The 18,069-nt window shown below is 48.6% G+C and overlaps 3 protein-coding genes across 6 annotated transcripts; all 3 read left to right on the top strand.

Moving 5' to 3' along the window:
* The first annotated feature begins 1,385 nt into the window (after positions 1–1,385).
* Positions 1,386–10,368, top strand: LOC120690436 (glutamate decarboxylase 1-like). 2 transcript variants are annotated; one of them, XR_005681746.1, is made up of 8 exons: positions 1,386–1,762; positions 1,875–2,079; positions 8,459–8,659; positions 8,784–8,998; positions 9,082–9,335; positions 9,421–9,473; positions 9,589–10,125; positions 10,193–10,331. XR_005681746.1 is itself a non-coding variant. In XM_039973076.1 (7 exons), exons 1-7 carry the CDS (start codon positions 1,674–1,676, stop codon positions 10,054–10,056), a joined length of 1,485 nt encoding a protein of 494 aa, XP_039829010.1. In that variant the 5' UTR covers positions 1,386–1,673; the 3' UTR covers positions 10,057–10,368. The 2 variants fall into 2 exon arrangements, 1 of the variants encoding a protein (XP_039829010.1); XM_039973076.1 differs by having other exon boundaries at positions 9,589–10,368.
* A 1,706-nt stretch (positions 10,369–12,074) lies between these two features.
* On the top strand, positions 12,075–15,151 carry LOC120693494. Of its 3 annotated transcripts, none has more exons than XM_039976939.1 (5): positions 12,075–12,296; positions 12,400–12,429; positions 12,526–12,567; positions 12,673–12,740; positions 14,769–15,151. In XM_039976939.1, exons 1-5 carry the CDS (start codon positions 12,165–12,167, stop codon positions 14,791–14,793), a joined length of 297 nt encoding a protein of 98 aa, XP_039832873.1. In that variant the 5' UTR covers positions 12,075–12,164; the 3' UTR covers positions 14,794–15,151. The 3 variants fall into 3 exon arrangements, with proteins under 3 accessions (XP_039832873.1, XP_039832872.1, XP_039832871.1); XM_039976938.1 differs by having other exon boundaries at positions 12,665–12,740; XM_039976937.1 differs by lacking the exon at positions 12,526–12,567 and having other exon boundaries at positions 12,663–12,740.
* On the top strand, positions 12,748–14,587 carry LOC120693493 (protein ALP1-like). Its single transcript, XM_039976936.1, has 3 exons — positions 12,748–13,639; positions 13,724–13,949; positions 14,034–14,587. Exons 1-3 carry the CDS (start codon positions 13,154–13,156, stop codon positions 14,327–14,329), a joined length of 1,008 nt encoding a protein of 335 aa, XP_039832870.1. The 5' UTR covers positions 12,748–13,153; the 3' UTR covers positions 14,330–14,587.
* Positions 15,152–18,069: the final 2,918 nt, after the last annotated feature.

The raw sequence follows: 18,069 nt of genomic DNA, 5'->3' as shown, positions 1-18,069 counted from the left end.
GGACCAGCGGACTAGTTGGTCGTCTAGAATGAGGAGAAATGGTCTTTGACATCTCGCTATAATTCATTGACTCGGGGGGGGGGGGGGGGGGGGGGGGGGAGGCTTTGATTTTGGGAACAGACAACAACTTCTACTTAAATAATCACGTATCTCTTCTCATTTACGAAAGCATTTTTTTGTCAAGTTTTGTATCTTTATCTACGCCAAGTGTAAAATTAAACCATGCGAAGATTACTGTAGGTGGCGAGATCATCATGAGAGCGTTGACCCAAAGCTCAAGAATAGTAAGTCCCTTTGTTTAAGCAAGCCTTAGTTGCTGTTTGTTTTCTTTGTAATGACCACTGGAGAGGCATATTCTTACACTAATTAATACTCCCTCCGTCCTGAAATATGTTTCACTGTATCCAGATTCATAGAATGTTCAATGAATCTGGCAAAATGTCAGAATAACTTATATTTCAGGACGGAGAGACTAGCGCATAGGCTCAAGCAGATTGCGGAACACGATCCCCCAACAACCACTCCAAAGTCCAACTTCCCATCTGCCACACCCGCAGTCTCTTTTACATCTCGCACTATTTTTTCAGAGGGAGCGAGCTGATCCGAAGCTCCAAAACCATAAGCTCTTAGGGTTAGTTGCTTGTTTCCTTTTGTATTGACAACTACCGGAGCAGACACGTTTTTTGCAATCACTATGTTCGCTGTGCTGGTGCTGGTGGCTGGTGCTGGAGTGGTGTGAGAGAAAAATATTGTTGGCTGGCTGGTGGCTGGAGGCTAGTATTGAAGCTGTGTGAGAGAAAAATACTGTTGGCTGGCTGGAGGAACCAAAACGCGAACAGAAACAGCGAACAGAGTGAATGATTAACCGTGTGTACTTATCGACAATAGGCTCATGCGAAGGGCCGGGAGAATGATCTCCCAACCACCACTCCAGTTTCCCACCATGCCACACCACACGCACGTCGCTTATTATACGTACAAATACAAATGAACAGGCCTTTCAAAATCTCAATCTGCCTACTGAAGAAACGACTGTTGCTGAACGCATGTTAGGTTACAGAAAACAAACCGTTTTCAAATCAGTACAGGAGTTGTAAAGCGCGTCGCAAAACAAGAGCAGAATCGATTATTGGTCGGCCCCACACCGCCCATCATACCACATCACGCATTAATTCACGCTTCCCCGGCATCAAGGAAACCAACACGTGGACTAACCCTTTACTACTAGTAGTATTCAAGAGAAAATTATAAAAGGAAAGCGACAAATACCATTTTTTCAAGAGGGAGAAGAAAAGGAAACGAAGGAGGAGATCGATCGAGGAACGTGGAAGGAGCAAAGGAAAAAAAAACTTACCTGCCTCAGGTAGAGATGGGCTCGGAGCTCACCGACCGGTTTCACTTCGTCCACACCGTCGCCGCCGCGGCGGCGTCCTCAAAAGAAAATTCAGCGAACGCGTCCACCATTTCGCGTTCCACTATTTAACATCCTGGAAGCCAACAGCTACGACCGAGTTCTTGCTCATCACCCCCTCCCCCAAGCCAACAGCGGCGAAGGCCCCAGTCAGAGCAGAGAGAGAGAGAGAGAGAGAGAGAGAGAGAGAGAGAGAGAGGAGCCTTCTTCCTCCTCCCCGGCTGCCGGTGGCGAGAGATCGACGAGCGAGCGAGCGAGCGAGATGGTGCTGTCCCACGGCGTCGGCGGCGGCTCCGATGAGTCGGTGCACTCGACGTTCGCGTCCCGCTACGTCCGCGCCTCCCTCCCCAGGCACGTCGATCGACCGTCTCCTCCCGGCGGCTCGCCGCCGCCTAGCCGCCCTTGCTGCCGTCGATAGCATTAGTACTGTTACCTTATTAGTAGCGACCTTTCTATCTCGCAGGTTCCGGATGCCGGAGCAGTCGATCCCGAAGGAGGCGGCGTACCAGATCATCAACGACGAGCTGATGCTGGACGGGAACCCGCGGCTGAACCTGGCGTCCTTCGTCACCACGTGGATGGAACCCGAGTGCGACAAGCTCATCCAGGCCTCCGTCAACAAGAACTACGTCGACATGGACGAGTACCCCGTCACCACCGAGCTCCAGGTACGCCGGCTTCCTTTATTTCGCTCCGTCGATCGGCCGTCGGCACCGCATCGTCTCTCTCGCCTGATGATCCCTGGATGGCTGGGTGCCAAGTCTCAAATCCATCGTCCTTTATTACTTTCCCCTTGCGCTGCCTCTGCTTGGGCCGGCGGCGGCGCCGGCGAGACCCTGTTTCTGATTGGTCCTCGCGGTTGGAAACAGAGCCCTGGTTTTTGACTGGCCCACTTGGCGTCTGATCTGGCCGCGGATATTTTAGTTTATTTTCGGAGAACAATCTGGCCTTGGATCCAGAAAGCAATCCAAAAGAGAACGATCGAGTACCCAAGCCATGCAGCCAGGCAGCAATCACATGCGCGTTGCAAGCCTCCCCCCAAGTTCCAATCTGCCATCTCTTCTCCCTGCTGCTCTCCGCCTGGACTTCTCTTCCTCCGCTAGTCCATTCCTCCATTTCCCCTTTCACTGTGTTGGAACGAGCACTGCTAGTCAGTGCTGTACTGCCCATTTCTCCCGGATACCTGCCTTTGAAGCATGAACAAGCGTAACGGAGAGAGCACACTGGTCCGTGTAGCCTGCAGGGTGGACCAGGCACGAAACCGGCAGCCTAGCAGTAGCAGCGATGTCGACAGAAACGAAAGCCACAGGCGCCGAAGAAAACGTACTAAGTGTCACGTGGTCAGACGCGTAGCCCGTGGCCGGCCGGATAGATTTCCTCGAGACCAGCCTGCTCGTCGTCTTTGGCTGTTTAGTTCAAAATTTTTGGATGTCAAATCGACTGTTTGATCAGATTTCGGAAGGGTTTTTCGGACACTAATTAAAAAATTAATTTCAGAACTCATTTGGGAACCGTGAGACGAATCTTTTGAGGCTTTTGACCGCATCATTAGCACATGTGAGTTACTGTAGCACTTATGACTAATTATGCACTAATTAGTCTCAAAATATTCGTCTCGTCGTGTACATTCAAACTGTGCAATTAGTTTTACTTTTTAACTATATTTAATACTATATGCATGTATTTAAAGGGGAGATAAAAAATTTTGGGTGAAAATTTTTGGTAACTAAACGGGCTATTTGCCTGCGGTGTTCGTGGCAGCCTACCAGCGGCCACCGACACCGCAAGCAAAGACTCCTCTTCTTTTCTGGTGTTTGCCTTGCATGTCCATCTCCGAAACCAAGAACGTGCGTGACCAGTGCCTGCCTGCCAGAGTGCCCGCAGTGATTTCAGATCAGAGAGCCCACTGGCCGGCTGCTGGCTGCCAATTGGCCCGGTCGCCTATGCCATCGGGCATGGCCTGCTACTCGCCGACTTTTTAATTTCCCGCCGAGCCACGGCAGCCGGTGGTGCCGTGGGCGGTGGGCCCGTAGCGGTGCTCCCATCCTTTCGGTCGGCAGCACCAAACGAAAGATGATGATGAGGCGACGCAGGAGGACGAGTTCAGATTGTGGAAAAGGCCACCGATCCCGATCCTGAACTCCCCGAGTGTTCGACTAACCTGAAGCAAGATTAGCAGTATCTGATCCTGGATCTGTGGCGCACGGGTCATGGAAAAGGTCATTGCCTCCTATCCTACCCACGAGGAGGCTGCTGTAGTTGTGTTATCGGTCCTGCTTTTGGGGAACACTATTCCTTTGCATCATACACTGCAGAGTACATCTTCACTGTACAACTGTACAGTATTTTTGGCCCGTGCACGTACTCCTTTCCTTTTGCCTGTCCGAAACCAAGGGAAAATGGGGAACGTGTGCAGCCGCAGCCGGTGTAACCGCGAGTGTCTGTGAAACGGTAGCGCTTGCCCACCGGTGGACGCCGGTCGCGATCGAGAACTGCATGTGACGCACCGGCGGCGTTCGCCCAACTTGCTGATGCCTGTACGCTGCACCTGGCTCCCCCGTCCCGAGGCACCTGAATAAGCTACGGCAATAAAACAAACCGGGGTGGCTTCATGGCCCAATGAGATTCTTTTCTCAGAGAAAAAAGAAGGATATCGGAAGAGATCTGCTGGCCCCGCTGCTATCCACAAAAGCAAACAAGTGGGTTTGGAGCTGGGGAGATGTGGTGGTGTTGGTCATTTGCACGGCCGAAAGGTGGAGCTGAGGGCGCATTTTAAAAAGGCTGTAACTCTAACATATAGTTCATGCCCTTTTTGAATGAAAAATGTGTCATTAAGGAACGACAAAATTAGGAGAGCCAAGAGGGAAAAGGCCAAGTTGCTCTTTCGGTTCAAGCTGTGACCTTTTATGATATCAGAGCAATATTAATAACTAGCAAGGTGGCCCGCGCTAATAGTGCGGCTAGTCTGATTTCAGCTATCATAGTAATATGTACATAAAATTCATTTTTTTCTCTAGGTAGTTTCTTTTTTTCTCATAGTGATGAGGTATATGTGTACATTTTTTTTAAGCATTCCAGAAGTAGGGCCATTTATTTCTACTTCGATGGAACCAACTGTTCATACTATTATTACTAAGTTTTATAATTTTATTCTAAATTTAGCTTTTTACTAATCAAAGTATCACAATAATATTTTGTGTTATTTATAATTCTAAAATTAGATGTAAACTAAGATTAGCTCATATGGTAGAACTTGTCCACTTGTGTTCAAGACTAAAAGTTCTCGACTCAGCATGAGTCCTCACATTCAGTGGTAGTAGATATGCCAGTCGACAGCGAGATGCTTGTAGTGACTTTGGGATCTACTTGCTCAATCCCCTGGAGGTGCTCGAGAGTGGTAGAGTTGCGTGCACGTATTCATAGAGGTGAGTATGTGTGCATGTTTGTGAGCATGTGTGCTTGTAATTTATTTCATAAAATAAAATTCTAAAAATATCTATTTAGTAATTGTATTTGTCATAGACTTCTATTGTAGCTATTTTGCATCCCAATTGGTATGCAAATTGATTGCTAATTTTCTTTATCCTTTAATTCCATATTTAATTTTTTATTAGTCTGATTTGACATGGAGCCATTGTGTAAACTGCTAATTTATTTATGATAATTTCCTAATTTTTAAAATTTTAAATATATATAGTATTCTTATTTAATATGGATTTTTTGAGTTAGTCTAGATAGTTAGATCTTCGTAATGCTTCAGCTCGACATACAGACATACAGTTTGGTGATGGAAGCCACACTCCACAGCATGAAAGAACACACCCGCACGATGCCCAAATTGAAACAATCTGATATGGATACATGTATCACAAATATTTGAACTACAATTCCATAGCCCAATACGGGCATATGCAAGTCATTCCCGTCGTTTTGTTGGAGTGCTCGTTAGCCTGATCAGTTTCTCTAGGCATGCAGCAAAACAATTTTTAGTAGCTATTTACTTTTCATATTCGGTAAGGATTTTTAATCGAAAGCAAGTTTTATTAATTTATCAATTCTGAAATTATATATACAACCCGTATTTGATGTGAACTCGCCCGTTAGCCTAATCAGTTTCTCTAGGCGTACAGCAAAATAATTTTTAGTAGCTATTTACTTATCGTATTCGGTAAGGATTTTTAATCGAAGGCAAGTTTTATTAATTTATAAATTCCGAAATTATATATACTAATCGTATTTGATGTGGACTCTTTGTTACTAATTGTATTTGATGTGGACTCTTTTGGTTAATCTTGACCGTTAGATCTTCATAAAATCTAAAAGTGCAAATCCTTCTCTTTTTTAGATTAACGTGGGAATTTCTAGACCCTCTCGGCGAACGTGGTGGCTTCTTTTAACACTCCTTTAATAATATAATAGACTAGGTGTATAGCCCGCGCATTTGCGCGGCTAGTATTGAAAATTCAAAAATTCGCATGGTGTTGTATCCATAGTTAAAGATTATAATATTTTTTACCATACATCATCCTGTTCATTGTCGTAAATTATGTTTTATTATTGGTTAAAACAATTCAAATATGATCTACCTATAATAATAATTTGTTTTGTGTTAGCTTTAATAATATTATGCATATAATTATTCTTATTTTTATTTTATTTTGATTGATTGTTGTTAGATTTAGTTTTCATTAATAGTATATGTTTGTAACTAACACATAGTTAAATGACATTTTATATTTAAATTTTCATAATGGCATTGGTGGTTGATTTTTAATTAGGCATAGGGGTATTTTAGGCTATTTTTTTTATCATAATGGCAGTGGTAGGTAATTTTTATTTTTCTATTTTTCTCCGATTAACGAAGAATTTTTTAGACTTTGAGAGCGAATGTGGAGGCTCTGTTTGTTGGCCAAATAATAAGATAATAGATTTATCATAATGGCAGTGGTGGGTAATTTTTATTTTTCTATTTTTCTCCGATTAACGAGGAAATTTTTTAGACCTTGAGAGCGAACGTGGAGGCTCTGTTTGTTGGCCAAATAATAAGATAATAGATATAGCCGGCTGCTGGCTGTAAGGATCCTTAAAGCCGACCTCTCAGTCCACTCATGTAGTAGTTAGTTCTTCATCATTAATATATAGTCTAGTTGTCCCTCTGACAAAATTTCTTGGTTCTAGCAGCTCACTTTTTCTCTCTTCTTCACCTCAACATTTAGTCTGCTTACAACCTCTTACAATACTTGCTCTCAGGAGTTCAGCACACCTGCCTTGATCAGACAGTTGGGTTAGATCAGGCAGGGGCGGAGACTAGGCCTGGGCATTCGGTTCCTCCCGAACCGATCGGTTCGGTTCTTCGGGTTTTGTACAAGTTCGGTACCTAAGAATCAGAGACCGATCGGTTCTTTACAGGAATAGGCACCGAGGAAGTTCGGTTTCGGTAAGTTCGGTTCGGTTCCGGTTATTATCGAACTTACCGAGTCCACTGGAGAGGGTGCTGCCACCGCACCTCGCTTCGCCACCGCGCCTCGCTGGGCGCCGCCGCGCCGTCCCGCGGGCCCCGTCGTCGATCCGCCGCCGCCGCGCCGTCCCGCGGGCCCCGTCGTCGATCCGCCGCCGCCGCGCCGTCCCGCGGGCCCCGTCGTCGATCCGCCGCCGCCGCGCCGTCCCGCCGTCCCGCGGGCCCCGTCGCCGATCCGCCGCTGCCGCGTCGTCCCGCGGGCCCCGTCGTCGATCCGCCGCCGCCGCGCCGTCCCGCGGCCCCCCACCGTCGATCCGCCTCCGCCGCGCCGTCCCGCGGCCCCCACCGTCGATCCGCCGCCGCCGAACCGTTCCGTGGCTGCATGCTGCTACCGTTGCTCTTGCGGCCGCGAGGTCGTGCCAGGAGGGAGGGAGGCAGGGAGGCGCAGGGAGGCAAGGGCCCGCCGCCGTCGGAGGTCGGGGCCGTGGGGCGCGGATGCGTGGCCGTGCGGCCGAGCGGGGCGAGGCGGGGGCCAGGCGACTGCGGGGGCTGGCGGCGTGGTCGAGCAGTCGAGCGGGCGGGGTGGCCGCCTGGGTGCGCGCGGGTTGGGGGGAGTCAGGCGGCTGAGGTGGGGATGACTCGGGGTAGGGTTTGTAGTTGGGCCGGATTGGGCCTTGGATAGACTAGTTGGGCTAAATTTGTGTGGGCTCGGTTCTTCGGTTAACCGAACGTAAGAACCGAAGAACCAAGTAAAATTCGGTTCCTCAGAACCAGGAACCGAAGCAGAACCGAATTTCCTCGGTTCCGGTTCTCGGTATTTACGGTTCGGTTCTCGGTTCTCGGTTATATTTGCCCACCCCGAGCGGAGACAGGGGGCGGGCGGGCAGGGGCCTGGCCCCCCTAATGCTCCCGTAGCACCATTAGCGAAGGTGAAACTCATCCAGCGATGATTTGCGGTAAGACTGTTGGCCCCTCTCAATTACTGCTTGGCCCCTCTAATGATCAAATCCTGGCTCCGCCTCTGAGATCAGGAGGCGAGGCGCTTCGAAAACGAAGATTGACCTGAAAAAGAAAATAGTCTGTGATGATTCGTGGCGGGCGCGCATGAATCATCGAGACACCTAGATCGATCCACCGGCCATTCCTTTTTTTTTGCTGGTGTACACCGGCCATTCCTTGAAGCACAAGCCCAACACTATCTCCCCCCCCCCCCCACCCCCCCCCCCCCCCACTAGTATTCGAATCATTCTCTACGTTTCTCAGGAGTGGTTTTAGCATCGGATTCCAAACTTTAACCAGTGTGAAATCTCAGCACCCGTTAGTCGGGAAAAAAAATCTCAGCAAGCGCTATAATGACAGTTCCCTCTGTAGTCAGGTATTTGCAAATTGCAACTGCCTTTTAAATTTCTTAAGATTGACGAATTCTTTGAGAAATGTTTTTTAAAAATATTTTCTCAAAATAATGATTGTGAGTCAGAAGTTCTTCCAATTCTGAAATTAGAAACAATATTTACTATCCAAGGAAAAAATGCAGCACGACCATCGTTGTGATTTGTGAATCTTAACTAACATCAACGGTGATTCTACAGAACCGGTGCGTGAACATGATCGCTCATCTGTTCAACGCCCCTCTCGGGGACTCCGAAACTGCCGTCGGAGTCGGCACCGTCGGCTCCTCCGAAGCCATCATGCTCGCCGGACTGGCGTTCAAGAGGCGTTGGCAGAACAAGATGAAGGCCGCCGGCAAGCCCTGCGACAAGCCTAACATCGTCACCGGCGCCAACGTCCAAGTAAGCAGAAATCGCAACGCCCAATTTTCCACAACCAGTAGCCCAATCATTTGGTATGCAAGTACCAGTGTGCTAGTTTATTTCCATTGGATAGATCTTCTGAATAATCGGCTGGGAAATGCAGGTTTGCTGGGAGAAGTTCGCGCGCTACTTCGAGGTGGAGCTCAAGGAGGTGAAGCTGAGCGAAGGGTACTACGTCATGGACCCGCAGAAGGCCGTGGACATGGTGGACGAGAACACCATCTGCGTCGCCGCCATCCTCGGCTCCACGCTCAACGGCGAGTTCGAGGACGTGAAGCTGCTCAACGACCTGCTCACCCAGAAGAACACCGAGACAGGGTAACTGGCACTCTCTACCCACGTATGGTGACATGCCAGCCGTGCGATCCTTAACGACGAGCTTGATCTGAATGCGCACGCAGCTGGGACACGCCCATCCACGTGGACGCGGCGAGCGGCGGGTTCATCGCGCCGTTCCTGTACCCGGAGCTGGAGTGGGACTTCCGGCTGCCGCTGGTGAAGAGCATCAACGTCAGCGGGCACAAGTACGGCCTCGTCTACGCCGGTATCGGGTGGTGCATCTGGAGGACCAAGGAGGACCTGCCGGAGGAGCTCATCTTCCATATCAACTACCTCGGCGCCGACCAGCCCACCTTCACTCTCAACTTCTCCAAAGGTCTCTTACTTCATCCTGCCCTGTTTCCCCCTGTGCACACACCACAGTCTGGCTATTGTGCTCACGGCGCCCACCATGATTTCAGGTTCCAGCCAAGTCATCGCGCAGTACTACCAGCTGATCCGCCTTGGCTTTGAGGTAAAATTTGCCATCGCCTGATACCATCAATGGATTATGTGTGTAAAAGAGTATTCTGAATTTTCTTAAAACAAAAAATAAGAAAAACGTGTGCTTCCTACCAATAATAATGCAGGGTTACAAGAACATCATGGAGAACTGCCAGGAGAACGCGATGGTGCTGAAGCAGGGCCTGGAGAAGACGGGCCGGTTCAACATCGTGTCCAAGGACAACGGCGTGCCGCTGGTGGCCTTCTCCCTCAAGGACAGCAGCCGGCACAACGAGTTCGAGATCTCCGACTTCCTGCGCCGCTTCGGCTGGATCGTGCCGGCCTACACCATGCCCCCCGACGCGCAGCACGTCACGGTGCTCCGCGTGGTCATCCGCGAGGACTTCAGCCGCACCCTCGCCGAGCGCCTGGTGCTCGACATCGAGAAGGTGCTGCACGAGCTGGATGGGCTGCCCGCCCGCGCCCCCAGCGGCGACCTCGCCGCGCTCGCCGCCGCCGAGGCCAGCCAGAGGGACAAGGACAAGCAGCGCGAGGTGATCTCGCTCTGGAAGAGGGCCGTCCTGGCCAAGAAGAAGACCAACGGCGTCTGCTAATGAGGAACCCATTACCCATGCATAAATGGCCTATGGGTGCAGTGCAGGCCAGTTACAGTACCAACCGAAATTACCCCCCCCCCCCCCCCCCCCCTTTTTTTTTTCTTTTTCTCAACTTCCAGTGAAATTGTCGTATATTGTGTTTAACCCGGATGAAGGCTGCAATTTGTCGACGTTAATTTTTAGAGGGCGGAATTGCTCCTGCTCGATATGATGTAGCGAGTGTACTATGTTACATGTTGGGCACCGGTTTCATAAATATTGGTTTTGTGACATTTCTTCAACTTAATAATAATAATAAATTATTAGTAAGGTGAACTTGAAGTAAGCACATCTCCATCAGATATCTCTTTTTTTCGCGAACGTGACTGAGCACGTATTTCATTAAGAGGAAAGCAATACGACCATTACAAACCTTAATAGGCAGAGGCTATAAAGGCGAAAACAGAGCACCACCAAGCAAGTGGCGGCGCGACCTATACAACAAACAAGAACAGCAAGAATAATAGGGGAGATAAAGGGGAACCCACAAACCTAGACGACCACACAACCGAACCTGCAACAGAAACTACAACGCCAAGGGTTCAACGGCCGACACCACAATAAAGGTGGCAAAGCATCTACCCGACCCACCGAGACGGCAAAGCATTCGTCCGAAGAGATCCGAAGAGATCACCAACCAACACGACAACGGCGACAAAGCATCCGCCAGAGCAGGACGACGACAAAGTATCCGTCAGCGAACAAAGAGGCGGCAAAGCATCCGCCAGATGACGACCAAAGCAACCCGGATGATGTAGATGAAACAAGCGAAAAGGCAGGCGCAGAAGCGGAAACTCTCCAAGAAGAGTAGACGACCACCATCGGAAAGCTTCAAGACAACGCCTTCAGTAAGGGAGCGACGCCACATGCGCTGTCATCGTCCGACCAAAAAGGTCAAGGTTTTCACCCGGAAAACTCGCCGGAGAGGAGGGAAGAGGGATAAAGAATGACGCCTTCAACAAGGTGTGTTTTGATAATAGTAACTATTTTTATGTTTTAGGTAATAGTAGCTGCAGCAAATTGCCGAAATGCAATCACCAAGAATAGGGTAGAGGAAAAATCCCTTATATTTATGGGAGAAGAAGGTGTGTTTTGGTGATTACCAAAACTTTATAGGTAATAGAGATTGAATTGGTAATCTGCTGGAGCACTTCCATCACTAAAATATTAATTTTTCAGTATTGGTGAGAGGGATAAGTAATGTGTTGGAGAAACATTAACGCGAGGGCTTCAACGCGCAAAACACACGCGTGGATCCGTTGCAGAAGTCGCGAGTCGATCGCTGCAGGTGGGTCTTCTCCACGACCTCGCTCTTCTTCTACACGACCTCGCCGGAGGCCACCGATCCAAAGGCTCCTATAGCCTCCGAGCTTAGAAAAGGAAGGGAGAGGTGGTAGAAAGGTCCGGTGGTGGTGGGTTGAGCGGACGGTGCGGAGCTGCTGGCCGCCGGTGGTTGGGAGGATAACTGGTGGATCAGTTTTTTTTTTGAAACGGAATTTTTCATTCCATTGCTTATCCGCTGCACTCTCAGCAGCTACAATGCTCTGAATACAGCACGGGAAATGAGGTAGTATAGGAGCCTCCACAGAACACACACGCCAGAGCGCAGCTAGTTCGTGCGCCACTCTATTACAAGATCGAGGAACGGCCTGTAAGTTAAAAATACAATTCAGAGCAACTAATTCCTTCAGCTCGGAAATCAAGCTCCCCACCACCGACAGTTCCCAGCATTTGGACTCAAAAGCTTGCTGAACTTGCCGCGCGTCAGTTTCTAGCTCAATTCTGGAGATGCCCAAATCAATGGCCGCCTGCACTCCTTCGAGACATGCCAGATGCCACTGCTTCAGCCTGAAGCGGGTTTAGGGCGTGATTGGTTGGTCGCATGACCCCTCATCGAGGCTCGCGGGGTGCAACCTTGGGTTGTTTGGTTACTTGTATTAGGTATTGGGCCTGGCCAGGCGGATGCAAAAGGGGCCTCCGGGCCTGGCTCGCGGGAAACGGCTGAAACCCTCGTTTCCCCGGAGCCAGGCTCACTCGGTGCGGCGGCGAGTGCGCGGGCGACGAAAATGGCTGCGCGCGTGCAGGCGGGAAGGACTAGGGTTACTGCTGCGATTTCGCGCCATTCTTCGCGTATATATCTTCACCGCTCCTCCTCCCACCTCCCACTCGCTCCTCTGGTCCTCACCGCCGTCCAGCAGGTTCGTCGTCTCCCCTCGCCCTCTGAGATTCATCCCCGCTCCCCTCTTGCTCTTGCACAAGCAGATCGAATCCCTCCTCTATTCTCTGTGCTTCGATTTGTAGGTGACATTAGTGAGGAATCCGAGCTGCGAGGCAAGTGATTTCGAAACCCTAGCCCCTTTCTTTTCTGGTTGGTGCCGATTTATTGGATTTTCCTAACCCTAGATTCCCCAAATCGTGATCTCAAAGGTGCAACCGCTCACTGGATCTAAGTTCTTTGCTTGTGTAGAGGTAAAGATCTATCTTTCTTGCATTTATTTCGATTTTGGTTATGTTCTAGTAAAGATTGGTATGCTGCATGGTGAAATCGAGTTTCTTTTTTGTGTAGGACTTCAGATATGCTGGTCCTTCTTCTCTTTCCCTCAGATCTGGTCGTCAATTGGCTTGCTGCTACTCCTATTGTGGTAACGAAAGCACAAACCCCTCCTCCTAATTTCTTCTGTGCTTTGCTGTGCCATGGATGTATTTTTTGTGGGAAGAATCTGAGCATTTGATCATATCAGTGGTGCTTTATGTTGTGAATCTGAGCATTGTTGTCCATGTCAATGATGTAGATTGTGTTAATCTGAGCAAACTTGTCCATGCCAATGATTCTTGTTTTGTTAATCTGAGCAAACTTGTCCATGCCAATGATGCATCTTTATTATTCTGAGCAAACTTTTCCATGCCAATGATCCATTCTTTGCAAATCTGAGTACACTTGTCCATGCCAATGTTACCTCTGTGTTGTAATATGAGGACACTTTACTTCATGTTTGTGCAAACACTTAAGCTCCTTATTCTAATTTTTTAGATAGTCCTGGAAGACCAAAGACAAATGCTTATTGTTCATGCAGCTGCTCTAGTCACTGCTATGTATGTATTTTTTATCAGTAGGATTAGAATGGGTCAACTGTCCCGACCTAGTATTACTTATGCCCCAATGAGTGTTATGAATGAGGAACGACAAAAGAACCTGAACAAAATCTATAACTGCAATGATGTAGAGTGTGTAAACATGCTTCGTATGAGGAGAGCTCCTTTCTTTCAGCTTTGCAATTTGCTTAGGGGAAAAAATCTGCTTAGAGACAGCATACATAGCAGTGTAGAAGAGCAAGTTGCAATGCTTTTGCATGTTGTCGGCCACAACCAACGTTTTAGAGTGATACACCAAAATTGGAGGAGGTCTGTTGAGACAGTGCATAGATATTTTAAGGAGGTGCTCTATGCTATTGGGGAACTTAGGCATGACCTGATTCAACCTCCATTTAATGAAACACCACTTAAGGTCAGGAACAGCCACAGATGGTATCCATATTTTAAGGTAATGAACAATTAGTATAATTAATAATAAATCTTGCATAATTTGGTGTATAGCATGTAACAAGAATTATTGGGTGCCATGTAGGATTGTGTTGGGGCAATAGATGGAACTCATGTATATGCTAGAGTGCCAGCTAAGATGCAAGCAGCCTTTAGAGGTAGGAAGAACTACCCCACACAGAATGTGCTAGCTGCAGTTGACTTTGATTTGAAATTCACATATGTGCTGGCTGGTTGGGAGGGATCTGCACATGATGCCACAATTCTTGCTGATGCACTAGAGAGGGATGATGGGTTAAGGGTTGCAGAAGGTAAATAACTAAATTGGCTATCTTATTTGAATCAGAATATGCATAACAATATGACTAATGCATGTTTATATATACTTGTTCTAGGTAAATTCTATCTAGTAGATGTTGGATATGCATGTCGCCCTGGATTCCTTCCTCCTTACAGGGGTACTAGATACCATCTTAATGAGTTTGGTGGTCGACACTATCCAACCAATACAAGAGAGTTATTTAATTTGAGGCATTCAAGTTTGCGTGTAACTGTTGAGAGGGCATTTGGGGCTTTGAAAAATCGATTCCGTATTATTGACAACAAATCCTTTCACCCATTCAAGACAAGTCAAATTGGTGCTTGCATGCTGCATTATACACAACTGGATACTTGGTTTTGGGGGAGATGAGGTTATACCTGTTGAGTCTACTTGGGAGCCCAACAGACTTTATGATCAGGGGCATGGTGTTCCTATGGATGACAATGCAGCTTGGGCTCAGAAGAGGGATGAATGGGCTAATAGCATGTGGGCTAATAGGGGTCACTCACGCACCTAGATTCCTGTACTAGGTTATTTCCATTTGTTTTCTGAACAATGCCCTTTGTGGTTTGCTTTTATGTTGTTTGAATCATGGACAAGTTGCTATGATGTTGGTTCTGTTGATTTGATTATATGTGCATATGTGCATTTCTATTGATTTTCTTAATTCAAACTGAGCATATGCCCATTGCCAATGATGATGTTCTGTTAATTTGATCATATGTGCATTTATATTTATTTCCCCAAATGAATCTGAGCATATGCCCATTGCCAATAATGATGTTTCTTCTTTTTTGCAACAACATAGCTTGCATCAATGGCATGGTATGTAGTTCATGTTGGTCGACAAACTGGTGTGTTCTCAAGTTGGGGCGATTGCCATGCTCAAGTGGATGGTTTCAGTGGTGCTTGCTACAAAAAATACAGAACTAAAGAAGAAGCCTTCTCAACTTTCTATGGGCAACCAGGAAGTGTGGCGTCTGCTGCAAACAATCTCAACTTGATGCCTTTTTCACGTAGAGATGTTGTATTAGTAGTCCTGTGTGCAATGTTGGTAGTTCAAGCTCTAGCCATTGTGTATTTAATTAGGAAATTGATGTAATATTGTGTTCAAACTACCTATCCAAACTCATGAACTGCTTGCTGGTAACCTCACCACTTCATACAAAGAGGTTATTCAACCAACTTGTATCCAGCCATCCAAACAACTATGAACTTGCATCTGAATTCAAACTTGGCTATGCATGCATGTAACCAAACAACATCTCTGGCTGGCCTAGCTGGACTCAGCATGCAACCAAACAACCACCTCTTGCATGCACACAGCCTGGCTACTGAGGGCCTGGCTCTCGGATGCGAGCCAGGCTCACTGGAGAAGACAACCAATCACGCCCTTAGTACATGCGGGAGTCGCCCCCTCCCTGCAAGGCTGCAATGATCAGACCCCTGCATCTCTGATGATGAACCCCTAGCCTCCCTCGCCGCCGGAGTTGTTACAGAAAGAAGCATTGCAGTTGATTTCAGAGTGTTAGGCGCTGGTCTCTTCCACCTTTGTGTATGTTTCGGCAGATTTCATGGGCCTCTTTCTGCAGACTGAATCAGCTCAGCCATGTAGCTCTCGATCATCCTGACAATGACACAGGCCGGCAGCCTCTTGCCCTCCTCTCTAATTCTGTTACGCTCTGCCTACCAAGTCCACATCCCAATCACCATTGTCAGCTGAGGGCGTTTCTTCAGATTCAAAATGTATCTGATTGCATCCCAAGGCATTATCAATAGCAGCCAAGTGCTCACGGTGCATGCTCATTCAAAATGGACAAGGACATAGCAGCTCGACGGTGGTGGCGGGTTGCACGGCGGCACCACCAGGGACGAGGAATGTTGACGGCGCTGGAGGCGTGGGCCGCAGTCAGGGTTTTTCCCCGACCGGAACCGGTTCGGAAACCGCGGTTACCGGTCAAACCGGTTCCGGTTCCAGCCGGTTTCAAGCTGGCCCAAATTCAAAATTCAAATTTGAATTTCAAAAAATGAAAAATTCCCAAAAAATTTCTAAAAATACTTCAAGTTGCGACGTATCTAATGGTGTCAAATTTTTTTAAATATTCGTTCATTTAGTATACTTTGCAGGCATGTGAAGTTAAACCAAAAACGAAAAAAAAATTGGGCTGGCCCATTAAGACCCACTTTGGCTCGGCGACCCTATGAAGCGTCTAGAACTCACGCCGCACTCCACCCACGCCAGAACCCTATCCGCCGCCCCACCGTGCGACCCGTCCGCCGCCCCCACGCCGCGGCCGGCGCTCGGCGCCGGCCAGCCGCCCGGAGTGCGCGGCTAGCCGGCCGGTTGCTCCGGTAAGCCGGCCCGGTCGCTGTAATAGCCCGAAAATTCATATTCAAAAACCATTCGAATTCAAGACATTTTTTTAAATCTAATTGCATAAACTCTTTCTTGAGCTCAACTCCTTGTGTGCCTAATCTTCCTCAAACTTAATCATCATTGTCTCACACACACACACACTTGAACCAATCAGCATCCTTTATCTCCTAATCTCTATTTCTCTCTTCATCAAGTGAGCTCACACGTACCCCATCCACACATGCAGCAGCACACTTAAGCATGCGCATGCAGCCACTTGTATGGATGCGAGCTTCACGGACCAAACTTTGCACCACTTGCTCTCGAGGACACTGAGACACAGCGGCAGCATGCACGTGCACACTCGGAACAGCGTCGCCGGCGTCTTTTACTTCTTGGCCTCACCTGCCCGTCACTCGCGACCACACGCGCCACAGTTCGCTCTGCCGCACCCGCCACCTCGCCACAGTTCGCTCTGCCACACCCGTCACCTCGCCATAGTTCACTCTGCCACACCCGTCACCTCGCCACAGTTCGCCCTGCCGCACCCGTCACCTCGCCGCAGACCGCCGAGCATCCCGCTGCCGGCCACCAGTGCGCCGCTCCATGCCAACCAGCCCCGCGCACGCGTAGCTGCAGCGCCGTCAAGCACAGCGCCGCGCGAGGCCGCACATGCCCGGCTGCATCCCCATCCCCGGCCTATAAAAGGCGATGCCGAGTTCTCTTCCCCGCCGCGCCATCCAGTGCTCGCTAAGCCTTCCCGTTCCACTAGCTAATCCACCGCTCACAAGAACCGAGAGTCATCCCCTCGCTCGAGCTGTTCCCGGTGAAGGTGAGACCCATGGCAGCTTCTCTCATCAACTCCACACATCCCCATCGTTGCCTCCTCTCCTGAGCCGAGCTCAACGAAGCTCAGGAAGCCACTGCCATGGCTGCCACGCGGCCGGAGCCGACTTGCGCCTCCCATGCTCGAAACTGCCAAACCGGAACCCCCTCGGCCTCCTCTTTCTCCCCATGATCTCAGTTTCTTTTTACGATGGCCGTGCTACCGTTTGGCAAGCTGCAGAAGCTTCACGTGCCTCCCATGGTGGCCAACGCAGGGAGCACGAAGCCCCTGTATGTCGTGCCCTTTCTGTTCCTTTCTTCTTGGGCCAAGGTGTTAATCACATCTAAAAGCCCAAGTACAGATAACACATGCTCAGCCCATCACGTACAAATCATGCCCATGATTGGAGCTGATCCATTTTATTTAATCACCACACCCTATATTACACTTCTCGTATTTCACCCACCCAAGCTCCAATTCAATTAATTCTTATTCCTAAATTTTTTCTTCTAAAATCACATACTATCTATTACTCCTATTTTATTTCCTTTCCTTCCGAGCTCATTTTATTTTTATATGTTGTGCTTGTTTGTGTGCCGCTGTGCCGTTCTCGCTCGTAGTCGACGGAGTGACCGAGGAGGAGAACGCCCAGGAGTTTGGTGGACAGTACCGCGAGCCGGAGTACGCAGAGCAGTACTGCGAGTCGGAGCCCGAGAATGAGTACAGCGAGCAGGAGCTCGACTTTGTGAACGGCAAGTTCAATCCCGCCCTTTAATGCATATTTTGTCCTAGATGTTATAAACACAACCTATTGGCCTGTTTTATAAAATTGCATATGTTTTGCCTGCTGAAAACATGGTTGGATAGCCACCCCTTGATTTGTTATAACTATTCCTTGATCACCTAGATTAATGTCTAAATGTGATC

Source organism: Panicum virgatum, chromosome 9N (assembly GCF_016808335.1).
Source record: "Panicum virgatum strain AP13 chromosome 9N, P.virgatum_v5, whole genome shotgun sequence".
Classification (NCBI taxonomy): domain Eukaryota; kingdom Viridiplantae; phylum Streptophyta; class Magnoliopsida; order Poales; family Poaceae; genus Panicum; species Panicum virgatum.
This window is presented reverse-complemented; position numbering and strand designations above follow the sequence as displayed.